Genomic DNA, 13,815 nt, shown 5'->3' with positions numbered 1-13,815 from the left:
CCTTATTGCATTTCAGGCTCAGGCTCCCAGTCAGCCACTAGGTCCAGTAAAGTTATTAAAACTCAATGCTCTTTACCGAAAAGGTTCTGATCCCCATCGGGTCAGCCAAATTACCAAATCAATATAAGCTTGGATCTTACCCAAAGTATCATGCTGCCTGCCAATCCTTCAGTAACTAAAACTAAAGATTTCTTATAAAAGGAAAAACAAATGATAGGGGAGATGTTCAATTGGTCAAAGCAATCAGATACATACAAATGACTTTAAAGTCCATACATATCAGATTCTCAGTAGAATTGTGGAGTTTGCAGGTTAGTATGGTCCCTGTGGTGTACATCCAGTATTTGGCTGGGTCTCAGTCCTTTGTTTTACAGCTTCAGTTATAGATAAGTTGATGCAGAGGTAGGAAACAGGAATGAAGACTGAAGACAAAGACAACATGGAATGGAGCAGCTGCCTTTTATGCCCCTTTGCCATGCTGCTTGTGGAAATTTACAGAAACATGGAGTCCAGAGTCACCTGGGCAAGTCTTTTGCTGACTCAAGAGTGTAGCCCTGGCTTCCTTACCTGTGTTCATTGTACATGTGAGTTAATTTAATGGGCCATTAAGGAGGCTTAGTGCTGCTGCCATTCTGATTGGGGTCTCTCCCAGAAACACAGCACAAGTTGAAATACAGATATTTGTATTTGAAGTTACGGACATGTCTGATATGAGACACGTACACAAACAATATCACCACACTTAGCAAATTATAACTTTTCTAACAGTACCTGACATGGCATATCTCATATGAATGATTATAATTTTGAAATATTGATGTCAAATATAATATATGATCCTTTATATACCAGACAGCATCACGGGGCAAAACACAGGTAGGGTGTTTAATAATTTTGTTATCTGCAAATCATGAAAATATTGAAGCCCCAAAGCGAGGTTGCTTAGCATCTGCTAGAAAATAAAATAAAGTCAGTCCATTACAGGGTTTGTCTTCACTGCAGAATTAACTCAAGTCCTGTCTACACACAAGCCCCTGAACTCCAAGGGAGGGTGCTTTTACCTCAAGTTGGCCAACACATTGTATAGATTACAGCTTGTCAGCTGTTAACACAATCGCTCTGTGCTAGTGTGGCCACTCACACATTCCCAGAATACCAGACATTTTGGGAATGGTGTGGACCTGCCCTCACCAGCATGACCTTGGACGCACAAAGCTTGCAAGCTCATGGCTGCATGGAGGTCACCATTTTGAAGAGTGTGCTGCTCCACTCATACAGGCAGGGGTGGAATGGCACGTTCTACAAAACAGCATAGTGATAATGGACAAAATCAAGTCCAGTTTTGTCTCAGTGCCAGCCGGGGGACAAATCACACAAAAAGAGAGCTGTTGGGTTTAAAACCGGAGGAGTGGACTGAATACTCAGTGCTGCTCATGCGGGTCATTTTGCAGTGTAGCACTTTCCCTTGAGCCAGGCTACCTGGAGAGGAATAACTTGAATTAACTCAGCAATGACCATGCTGTAGCCACAATTATCTTTTCATTTGTTTTCCTGTCACACAAACACAGAATAGTGGTACAAGTAGGTTGTAGGAAACTTTTGTTTTAAAAAAGTTCCCATTAGATTTTTTTTTTTAAATACACGTCACGGAAATATTTGTTGGTTTTAGGCATTGTAAAAGGCATTTTCCTTTTTGTTTTACATTCCCTTTTATGATCAGTAAAGTCATATTGTTAAGAACGAAATTCAAAAGCAAACAAGAGCCCTGAAAAAATAAATTACTATTTGTGAGGCACACATCTTCAAGTCACTTAGGATTCTATTCACACAAGACACCAGATATTCATTGAAAAGCCAGAACACACAAGTACAGGGAGATTATAAAAAAAAAAAAAAAAAAAGCCAAAACCTGAATTTTTAAACAAACTAAAAAAAAAAATTAATTCTACCTCACTGTCCCTGTTAAAATGATTACCTTAAGATTTAATTTAGGTAGAATTTCAGAATTTAAACAAAGAAGATGATGAAATAAAATGTAAGACATTCTGAACTAAATCCAAACTAGGGCCTGCTTCTGGAAATATTTAATTGTGAGCATTATGCCTAGCATTGAATGTTTACACTATCAGACCAAGATCTGTTGCATTTTGGGATGGGAGGAAGAAAACGTAAGATTGTGAAGAAAGTGTTACCTGTCTGTGGAATTACTGCACTTGATGGGGAGGAGATTTTCTTAAATATCACCAAAATTAAATATTTCATTAACCTTTTATCTATAGGCTTAGTCTTGAAATTCTTATTCATTAAACTAATTCTTATTCAAATAAATTAGCTCATTGGGGTCAATATGGCTACTCTCCAGACTGAGGGTGATTTGTAAAGTGCCAGGTGAGGTAAGTCTTACAATGCCATACACAAATAAGGGCATACAGCCACCTGCAACAACAATCCAACACAAACGCATTGACGAAGTGGGGAAGGGGACCTTATTATTACTAGGACATGAGAACACCTTACTTTCCAGACAGAAATACACGTGATCAGGGAATACATTTTAAAATACATTACTTCTGCATTTACTCTTCTCTGCCAATGAGGAAGAAAGATATTTAATGTATATATGATTGCAACTTTCCTGAATTTATTGGGTTCCTTTGCATAGAATCACATTTCTCTATTTTCAGTACCCTTTATTCTGAAGAGTTATGGTCACTTTTCTTGTTAAGACAAGGAAGTGGCTGTATTGAAACATTGTCCTGTCTTCTCCCCCCATCTGCATCACTCAGGGTAGCTATGAGATGTGTGTGCTTTCTTAGATGTTTTAAAGATACTTAAATATGACTATAGCATATTAAAAAAGCATCAAGTTTGTTTAATTTACACACCTTTTCTTAAGACTCGTTCTTTGAAGTCAAAATTGAGACAGTTATTTGCTTATCTTGTTTACTCATTAAATGCACAGCAGTTTCCTCCTATAAATTCTCACTTTAGCACCAACTTTATTATTGCAGGTTTTAAAACACCTTCCCCGCAATCTGTCTATATGGAAATGACTGACAATTATTTAAATATTATATCTGAATATATGAGGCTCTGTCACCCTTGTTTAGCTTTTTACACCAAGATAGTATATTTATTTTAAAGGCATCAATAGAAAAATCGGTTTAATTTATAGAGAGATTTTTATCAAAAAGTTAGTCATTGATACACCTACAAGGAGAGGAGAGAGACATGCACTGATTGGGGAGCTGTACAACTTTGCTGACAGTTAAGCAGAAAGCTTTCGCCCCAGAACATTAAAGACTTCGTAGGTCAAAGGCACACCCACCTGAGAGCATAAGAAGCACCTTTAGCAAGGCAGGGAGTGAAGTCACCTGTGTGTTCTGGGTGTTTTAGCAGATCAGGTTAGTTTTTAAGAAGCAAAAGAAAATCCTGTTGGAGTTGGCTTACAAGGACAACTGTTCTGCATCCAAAGGGGTTCCTCTCCCGGGCAAGATCAAAACAACTGAATTCCTGAGCTTCAGTTCCAGGAAAGTTCCAGCCTTCCCTACTAAACACGGCTAAGCTGTGTACTTCCACTACAGCTTCTGCCAAATCCAGTTTAGTCCAGCCCAACAGAAATGAAGCAAGTTTGCATTTTCCACAGCAAAGTCTCCCCCAGAGACTCTGAAATCTGAGTGGAAAGGGCAGAAATTCAAGACAACTCTCTTTCACTTAGTTATTCCACTAAAATAAACAAGCCACAATCGAACCTGCAGTAATGCCTTGGAGTCCACTTGCAGCTGAATGCTTTCTCCCTGGCTACATAAGAAGTCTAGGAATAAGGAGAGATCCATTCCCAGAACATGTTGACTCTAACCAACCAAGCGCTCCTGGATCAGAAGCTCCCCACAGCAACCAGTAGTTGCACTGAACTGAGCTACATAGCAAAAGTAAAAGCACCTACCCCCACCTACCCAGAAACTCCCACACCTAGTACATATGTACCCAATAGCATCTTAGCTCCAGGTTTTCAATATCTACAGCCCCGCCCACACAGGTATAACCAATGCCAGCCCCATACACCTTATACTCAGTATCTACAACCACACCCTGTTAGCAACAAGTCCAATAGCTGCAAACCTACCTGAGAAATGAATGAACCGTCAGCTACATCTTTACCCTGAAGACACTTATAAACAACACCACCTAAAATGAGTTAGGGGAGAATATGCACCTGCTCTATAGACTTTAAAGCAATGGCTTTTTATACTGTGATACAAAACTAGGAACCTGGAACAGCTGCAAAGTAAAATTGTGGGTAAAAAGATATAAAATGTAATTCAATTATGTGCCAGGCTATTAAATTCAGGATAATAATAAACCTCACAACATCTAAGCCAAAAGGAGAAGCCTTGTTTGTTTCAGTATAAGCAATGACAACCAAGCAACACTACTGGGAAATGTCCCAAGTTCTGAGATTTTCAGCCACACCACTCAAAAGATAAGCAACTCCTCTGTGAGGATGGTTCAGCTGTTCCATTACAAAATTCTCTCCATTAGAACAAGGCCTGCTAGAAATGTACTGCAAACTACGGGTCAGCTTAGAAATGACAAATATTGATCTTATTAAAAAAAGCTGCAAACCAACCAAAATAAAATTTTATTTTGGAAATGTAGAAAAAGAACACATACTGAACTGTGTAGATATAGGCCTCGTCATAAATGCATCCCGGACCATCCCAGTGCCAGAAAGAAACCACTGGATAAATTTGATTCATCAGCAAAATAACCTGTTAAATTATTTTTAACAGTATAATACAGCTCATCCTGCTATATAGGAGCAAAGTCTGTGGTCCAATTTTAGCTAATAATTGCTCTGGCTTGGCTCGAATCTTAGTTGTCAGCACAACCACTAGGAACCCAGCCTATACAGGGAGCGAAAGACAGGGATGGATCACTCCATTTGCCCTGTTCCGTACACTCCCCCTGAGGCTCTGATCCTGGCCACTGTTGGAAACAGGATACTGGGCTAGGTGGACTATTGGTCTGACCCAGTATGGCAGTTCTTATGCTGCCACATTGTCACTGAAGGGTGTAACTGGAAAACCAGAGCTCCCACAGCTAGAGTCAGGCAAAGGTTGAGCAAGAGGCTCCCCTCCCCTCCTGGCTTAGTTCTGCCCATTCCTTTTTTCATTAATTGTCCTCGGCATTTAACTGTGTCCTGGGTCCCTAAAGAGGGAGGGGCCTTTAGCACTTCCCAGGTTACAAATAGTACAGGGAGTTGCAGAACTCCCACTCTCCTGCAGGGCCCAGACTTTTAACTGATTATATCTAAGTTCAGAAATTACATCCCCTAATTGCTACAATACTACAAAAATATCAATTTTCATGAGGATTATAATCTACTTGATGTATGTAGTTAACAAGAAGCATAGAACACCAGCTTCTGAGACCCACACAGTGATCACCTACATACACAAACAGAGTTATTAGTGGCAAAAGAGTTAATAGCATTGTGGCATTTGTCTTCCGTGGTTTCCAAACATGCATTCTGTGGCTGGAGGGTATTTATATTTCATTTCAACTTTAAAAAAAAAAAAAACAGGCTTCCAATTTTACTGGGGTTTTTTTGTTTGTTTTTTCCTGGTCATCTTTTACCACCCACAAAACAAAGACCGTGATCTCTTTTCCCCTGACGCCTTGCTATAGATGCTTCAAGATCTTCCAGCATTCACAGGTTGTTAATCTGAAACACAAAGCAGAACAACCTTCCCCCTCCCTATCTGGGAGGTAGCACTAACTTTAATTAACTTTCACTCTCAGATCCAGCCAGGCCTCCTCAGTTCCTTTTCTCCCTTCCCTTTTTCCCTTGGAGGAGACTTGAACTTTTTAAACTGTGCTTTGAGCACCCCAGCCACATGGGGCTTAGCAAATTCATCACAAGCCCTGGCTGATTTGCTTAGGGCTTACTGAAATTTTCAGGGGCTTCCAGGGGATCACAGGAGGCATTTTTCATAGGACTCTATTAGCAAAATTAACTGGCACTTTTACTTCCGCCAATACATCTATTTTTAGGACCCCTTTTCCTTCCAACTTTATTGAACTTGATTGCCCTTTATTTTACCTCCTTTCTACCTGATAGAGGATGTTTTTGTAAATACAGTTACAGTGCTCCTTGATTCTTTTCTGCTTCATGAAACACCTCACCTTTTTTTTTTAAACCCAATACCATACACAACAATGTTAGTAACAAGACAAACAACATAAAACACAATTTTTGTTGCAAGGGGCGCTATGGCTTTGTTCTTTAGCTGTTTTGTTGGCGCCAACTTTTCCTGCAGTTCTGAAAAATGGGGGGGAGCGGGGGAGAGATTATTGCTTAAAATGCCCCTTTATTTTACAAATTTCCTTTCTGATTGCAGACAAAACAGAGGAATTACCCTCATATTTTCCAGTGATTTTGTTCTATAGGTAGGCCAGGTTTGTAATGGCTTCTACCTTTTAAGGTTTTAAGGTGAATCTTCCTTTTTTTTTTTTTTTTTTTTTTTAATTTATGAAATTTATGAGGTGGTGTACCTCAGTTTCCCTTATTATACAGCAGGCCAGGTTTGTAATGTTTTCTCTGCTGTGCCAAGTTTTAAGATTATCTACAGGTAATAGCTGAGAAGTATCATTACCATAAGGCTTTTTAACATGAGGTGTATTTTCAGTTACTTTTCCCCCCCAAAAAACTGCACACATTACACATTGTTATAGGGTTACTCATTACACTTCTTTCAAGGTTTAATAACAACAATAACATTAGCATCAAATTTAGTACAAGTATTACAAGTGAGTGTTTGTAAGTATCTTGTTTTACCATGCCTTTTATTTAGACAATTTATCTCTAAGGCCAGTATGTTCAATATCCTTTTGGAATCTTTGCATAGGCTTTAATTTAATTACATCCTTGGAGTTCTGGTGGGGTAAATTTGTAAGGGACTCATTAGGACGGACTTGTTTCTTACCTTTCTTTTGTGTGCATTATCTGCTGCAGCCCCTTTGTACTACTATCTCTGGGCAGTTCTCTTCTTTCCATATCAGCTATGTAATTTGCATCAACAGACACCACTGATTGTCAGTTTTTGTTTGTTCTTAAAGCGCACAGTGATCTGAAAAAGAAAACACAACCTTTCCTGGATCCTTTTTGAACCCTTAGGATTTTAATTAAGTAGCAAGTTTGGTTTACATTTCTTTTAACCCTTCTACAATATATGCTGCATATGTCATAGAAAAATGCACATTTCTTTCATAGTTTAACTTCTCTATAACATTATATTAACCATATCAATTTTACATAAGGTGTCACTTTGTTTTGTGCTTAGAGTTTTCATGTACCCTTACCAAAGTGACACTGTGATTACTCAGAGTCACCTTAAGGAACATTGGTTTGCATCTTACCCCTGATGTTGCTCCAAGGAGACACTTTCCTTTTAATTTCTTATTATTTTACTGCAGCTCTGATCTGCTATTTTGTTACCAAAAATAAAAAGAATCCAGAATTTTATTTTTCCCCCCATTTTCCTGTTTTTGGCTACTCCTCCACAGCCATGGCCATATTCTTTGGTCCTTATTTAAAAAGATATTAAACCTTTAACGCATTGAGGTACCTCTCAAGGGTTAAATGCTGAATAACAAAGCCAAACAGCACTAATTTACCAGTGTCTAACAAAAAGGTGTTTCATTCAAAGTGTATTCAAAGTTCCTTCCGTCAAAATCTCAGAAAAACAGAAGTGCAAGTGGGGGGGGGGGGGGGAGGGAGTGAGAGAGAGAGAGAAGCAGTAGCAGAGGAAGAAGGAAAGCCTAAACCAAGAAAAGTATAGACAGTAACAACAAATCTGGAAATGGGGCTTCATGGGCCAGAGCATCTGAACCCACACCCCAGCCCCTATCCTGGCTTAAATGACAGTGGCTCTGGTGTCCAGAGGCTGTGCCCAAACCTTTGCAAAACCTGCTTAAAGGGTGTAAGTTCCTGTACAAAAGGCAGCGCTTCTTGCTTTTCCTTGGGGATATTTCTAGGTTGTGTTTTCTTAAACATTTTCCCCAATAAAACACGAACAACTATTAACAATGACACTAAAACTTTATATATAACAACTCCTGAAAGAGCAACAACAAATTCCTATGTCTTTCAGAGTTTGTCTGGTTAACTGAGAAAACAAACTAACAAGCACACAAGAACAAACACACGTTCAGATCTTCCTCTGTATTGCCAAGCTTACTAAAGGTGGCGGTGTGCACACCAGTTTTTACACTAATCGTGGAATACTGCTATGCTCCCCCTTTCGCAATTCTCCACCAAAATGTTATACTTGTAAAAACAACGAGAGTTCTGGGGCCCTTTAAAGACTAACAAAGCTAAAATTAAATTGCTAGTCTTTAAAGCACCACAGAACTCTTGTTGTTTTTGCTGTATACAGACTAACACGGCTACCCCTCTGGAACTCTTATACTTGTAAAAGAAAAGACTAGCAGGATCTTATTCAGGGGGACAAGGCAATATGCCACGTTTATTCTACATGTAATATCAAAAAGCAGTCATATTCACACACACATTCATCAAGTTCTGCAAGCTGGTGTGATATAATTACCAGTCTTTTTATGCATTGCTCGAACCAGCCTAGTGACCAAGTAGGCTGGGCAGAGGAGGGAGCCAGCCAGGCCTCTGTCAAACGTGAGAGTTCCTTGTTCTTGCGGGTAGGCCAGTAGTTGGGGGTATGTGTGTGACATTCCCCAGGGGACAATGCAGACTGTTGAACAGCCTTGTCCACTCAGTTCTCTAGCCTTGGGTGCATTTTACACTGCTCTGCTGTGACTCCTGGTCTGCCCACACATAGCCTCCAGCATGTCAATTACTGTAGGAGTGTATAACTCCTATATCTGTAACTAGCCACCTGTGATTCCCACTCCAAGACTTCCCCTCAGAAATGTGCATCTTGTACTGCCCAGCACCCTCCTGGACAACACAAGCTCAAATAAAGGCTGTCATTTCATTAATAGAAAATGATAGGCACAAATCTTGTTATCCCAAACAAGGTTTCCCAAACACTTCAATCCAAACACACAGGTTTAGATAAAACGAGTTTATTAACTACAGAAAGATTGTAAGTGTTTACAAGTAATAAGATGTAATCAATTATGACTTTTATAAGTAAATAAAAGGTAACACATGTCGAATACCTAATTTAACAAGCTAAGTGAATTAAAAGCAAAGAGTCTGTCTTACCACATGCTGTAGCAGTCTTACCGGCTGAACTCCTTTCAAACAGGAGGCAATGATGCTTCCTTTGCCCTTTAAGTGGTGTTGTAAACCCAAAGCTTGATTCTGTTATATTGATTCTATGTGAAAAATCCTAATTCTTTTGGTACATGACAAATCACCACAGCAGCCTCTGTGAGGCTTTGCATTTTGCGTATGTAGGGGGATCAGTTCACGGTTGATAAGTTTGTATGAAACTGCCCTCTGTTTATCTATAACTAACATCTGTTCAGCAGTTATCCAGTTTGTAAACTTACCAAAGATCATTCTGTGAAACTGTTGCTCTTGTTGAAGTTCATATGTTTTAAGATCACTGCTTAAAGTAACATTAGCAAATGTTCTGAAACAGGAAGATTCAATGTTAAATGAGGAAGTTTTGTAATAACAGTGAATGTTTTAGATAAAAAGCAATGTTATTGTTTCTGAAGGACACTTATGTCTTCCAGTTACAAGTTTTAAGTAAATGTTAAGAGATTAGGGTGTGAATAGATGAATGAGTGGTGTGTGTGTGTGAGAGAGTGAGTGTGAGTGTGAGTGACGGGAAAAGGCACCAGTCTCAGATGTTCAAGGGAGTGAAGATAACCTACCCTAATGACCCAGGAATCCACCTCGAAGGACGAAAACAAGATGAACTATGAAAAATAACAACAGTGGTCATGCTTGCAAAACATGGGTGATTGATAATCACCCCAGGATGCAGATGCAGCATGACGAAGCAGAACCCATAGAGTGGCATAAGAGCTTACCCCTATAAAAAGGGGATGAAAAGATGAGGACTTTGGGCTGGGTTCTACAATCATCCTCCAGGAACATCGGTTTGCACCGGCAGACCCCCTGCTCCCTCCCTCGTGTCTTAGCCACCTGGCCAGTGGCCACTAACACGAGCAACAGAGGATGGTAACTATACTTCATCTTTGTAGAACCTTTTGTGTGAGTGTGTGCAGGCAATTGCTTTTTGAGATCTTTGTATTCACAATAAACGTGGCGCATTGCCTTGTCCCCCTGAATAAGATCCTGCTGTTTACTTTATAAGTATAAACATTGTCAATGCCATGAGTAGAAATGAAGGGCGAGTTCATTTGGGGGCATCTGTTCCCCATTTTTGTATCTTTTCCTCCTCTTTGTGAATCATCTCCAGCTGTGGTTCAGGAGACTGAAAGGCTGTGGGACAAGAACCCCCAGCTGTTTCTTTGCCAAGATGTAAAATTCTTGCTCATGTTATCAAATAACAAATATCACAGGATCTTTTTCAGGGGATAAGGCAACAAGCCACGACTATTGTGAATACAGAAATTTGGTAAATAGTATCAATAATGCAAATACCAAGGAAACAGGATCAACACGGTAACAATATCAATATTGTGCTTTACAAATACAGAGATTCTTGCTAATAAAGTATACATCATTGACACATGTTTCAATTGGCACTTACACACACACACACACACACACACACAAAAAGGGGTTTCACAGATGTTATAGTTACCAGCCTCTTGGTGCTCGTGGTAGTCACTGGCCAGGTGACTGTAGCACAAGGATGCGGAACAAGGTTCTGCTGATGCGCATTGGTACTCCTGGGTGAGGTGGTGATGTAGACCTGAACCTCCAGCCTTCATCTTTCTGTCCCATTTTTAGAAAAAAGACCCCATGTATGTCTATGGGTTTTTGCTCTGTCATGTTGCATCTGCATTTGGTGTGATCCTTAATCACGCACATTGTTGTGAGCCTGATTACATTTTGTTCTTTGAAGTGGGCTGACTCCAAAGTTATCAGGGTGGACTCCTCTTCGGCCAGTTGAGTGGTAAAAGTTATTATCTTCGCTCCTTTCTTCTTCCCTCAAACGTTTTAGGTGAGGCTGTTGTTTTCTTCATCGTGTTTCAACATCCCTTACTGAGACCAATTGTTCAATCACTCTCCCTGTCTATGCACACCTCAATTGCTCAGCCATTCCCACTTCAAATCACTCAGTGCCAACTCCTTGTTGAAGAATTCACATTTTTTAAAGCAAACATTATTTCATTTTTGCCAGTATCTTTCACAATTAGGTAGGTATATTACATTTCACAGTGTGGCTTCTTATACTTAAAATAGGGTTTTTACAAATATATTGAAAGTGAGTAAAATTAACAGCTAAAATGGTCAGTGGAGTGGTTTACAAACAATCTTAAACCAAACAGAATTATACAAAGTACAGACAGACTTGATTTATTATGCAGTAAATGGATATTTTAAAAAGACTGTAGTGAACATTTCACAGGGTAGAACAATAAGAGTCAGTTGAGGTTTTAGCTTTTGATTAAAGTTACAATGTGTCAGGCTGAAGTGCCTCTTGGTAGGAAGTGTGTGTGTGTGTGGGGGGGGGGGGAGTATTTGTGGCTCTCTCTCATGTATTTCATGAAAACAGGATTGGGCTAACACACCCTTTTTCCTGCCAAAGAATGGCCACTTAACCAGGTGGTAGTCCGTTTGATTTTCTTGACACCTGGCTGAGGCATCAATTTGTCTTTGAGGAACTGGTATCTGCCTGGTTTTCTAAACTTGGAGCATGTCTCAGAGATGTTATACAGTAGAATCTTATCACTTTACACAGTGTTGCCACTCATATTTTAACAGGACAATAATGATCAGCAAATTACAAGTTTTCAAATGATACCCCCCCAAGGCATACTTTGTACAAAATTCATTACCGTTTTGTAAAAAGGGAGGACACAGGGATACAGGCTGTAACAATGCATATACTGCAAAGAAAAACCCATGGCAACGAGTCACAGTATTCAGGTCAACTGACTCAAGTTCATAGGGCTTAGGCTGACAGGCTAAAAATAGCAGTGTTCCTGCTTGGCCTGGAGCCCAGGCTCTGAGATCCTCCCCCCCACCCCAGGTTTCAGAGACCAGGCTCTAGCCCAAATGGGAATGGCTCCACTGCTATTTTTAGCCCTGCAAGTCAATTGACCCAGGTTCTGAAACTCAGTGCCGTGGATTTTTCTTTGCAGTGTAGACATACCCGGAGAGACCAATCAAAAATGATGGCCTTCTGCTAGGTGTACCCCACTCTGGCATGAGCACATAGTCTTCAGAGTAGATTGTCCTTATCAGGACCAGACAAGTATTTTCCCCCTCACCCCAGGGGTGTCTCAAACCATCATGGGGGTTCCCATGCAAAAAGTGAAGGTTACAATCAAAGTTCACGAAGCAAAGTGAAGACTACAGTTTCACCATGTATCTTCAATCTGCCACAGCTTGTTTGCTGACATTTGCTCTGTTGTTTGAAATGATTTTCTAGCACCACAGCAACGATGTAATTGTGTAGGGAAGGTGCAGGAAAGGGAAATAAGGAAAGTCACTTTTCTGCAGCGTCAGTGCAGCCACACATTACAGCAACATGAGGGGTTCTCTCATTGCTATAACTAATCCACCTCCTCAAGAGGCGGTAGATAGATTGATGGAAGAATTCTTCCCTTGACCTAGTGCTTTCTACACTGGGGATTGGGTTGCCTTAACTATGTCACTCGGGAGTTGATTTTCAGTGAAGTAGCTGGATTGACAACTTTTGAATGTAAACCTGGCCTCAGTAACTCAAGCTCTAAGGAAAGATGGCGAATGCTTGGTATTTACTTCGCTCTTTATATCTTCAAAGTCCCATGCAAACACTTTATGAGCCTGGGTTTCTAATCTTGGGGACACAAGGGATCTCAAGGGTAAATTTTTGTAATTTAAAAGTCACTGTTAGAAATGACTAGAGACATACAGTACCTACAGGGACAAATAATCCTCCCTTCAGAACACAGATCTAATAAAACACCCAAAAGTAAACAAGAGGTATATCTACATTGCATTTAAAAGATCCGCATCAGCTGACTCAGGCTATGCGGGGCTGTAAAACTGCAGTGTAGATGTTCAGAATCAGGCTGCAGCCTGGCACTCTGAAACCCTGCATGGGAGGCGTAGGTCTCAGGGACTGGGCTCCAGCTCAACTCTGAATGTCTACACGGACATTTTTAGCCCTGTAGCCTGAGCCCTGTGAGCCATAGTTAGGGTGACCAGATGTCCTGATTTTATAGGGACAGTCCCCATGTTCAGGGCGTTGTCTTACATAGGTGCCTATTACCCCACATGGCCTTTCCAGATTTTTCACACTTGCCATCTAGTCTCCCTAGCCCGAGTCAGCTGACCTGGGCTCTGAGACTCAGTGTTGCAGGCTTTCTGTTGCCGTATAGTATAGACATCCCCTATGAGTCTTAGCTGCATCTTGATACCAAAGAAATTATGGCAGGTGCAAATAATTAGGCGAATTCAGAAAAATACCTCTAGTTTCAGGGGGGAGGAGGGCTCTGCCTTTTTAAAAATGTATTTTATCCCAGTATAACTGAGCTCAAGTTCTACCCCCTCAATGCTGAACCTTCCCTTCTTGGGGATTTCTAAAGATAATACATTAGAAGCATTAGATCAGACAAGTGATTTACCTTTGGCATAATCCAGCAGCTGGTGCACATCCGTGGACTATCATGGAAATCCAGAGTCGATGCTCAACCTCT

The 13,815-nt window shown here is 40.4% G+C and overlaps 1 protein-coding gene across 1 annotated transcript in view; it reads right to left on the bottom strand.

Moving 5' to 3' along the window:
• Nucleotides 1-13,815, bottom strand: part of LOC137160236 (beta-1,4 N-acetylgalactosaminyltransferase 2-like) — a 33,564-nt gene extending 19,749 nt beyond the window's left edge. Inside the window, exons 1-2 of the mRNA XM_067558695.1 lie at nt 13,744-13,815; nt 6,990-7,133 (exon numbers count right to left, since the gene is read on the bottom strand). Of these exons, the coding sequence (XP_067414796.1) occupies nt 6,990-7,060 (71 nt within the window). The 5' untranslated portion in view covers nt 7,061-7,133; nt 13,744-13,815. The remainder of the gene's footprint in view (nt 1-6,989; nt 7,134-13,743) is intronic.

Source organism: Emydura macquarii, unplaced genomic scaffold, assembly GCF_026122565.2.
Source record: "Emydura macquarii macquarii isolate MOO-44397 ecotype Brisbane River unplaced genomic scaffold, CSIRO-AGI_Emac_v2 contig_2179, whole genome shotgun sequence".
Lineage (NCBI taxonomy): Eukaryota > Metazoa > Chordata > Testudines > Chelidae > Emydura > Emydura macquarii.
This window is presented reverse-complemented; position numbering and strand designations above follow the sequence as displayed.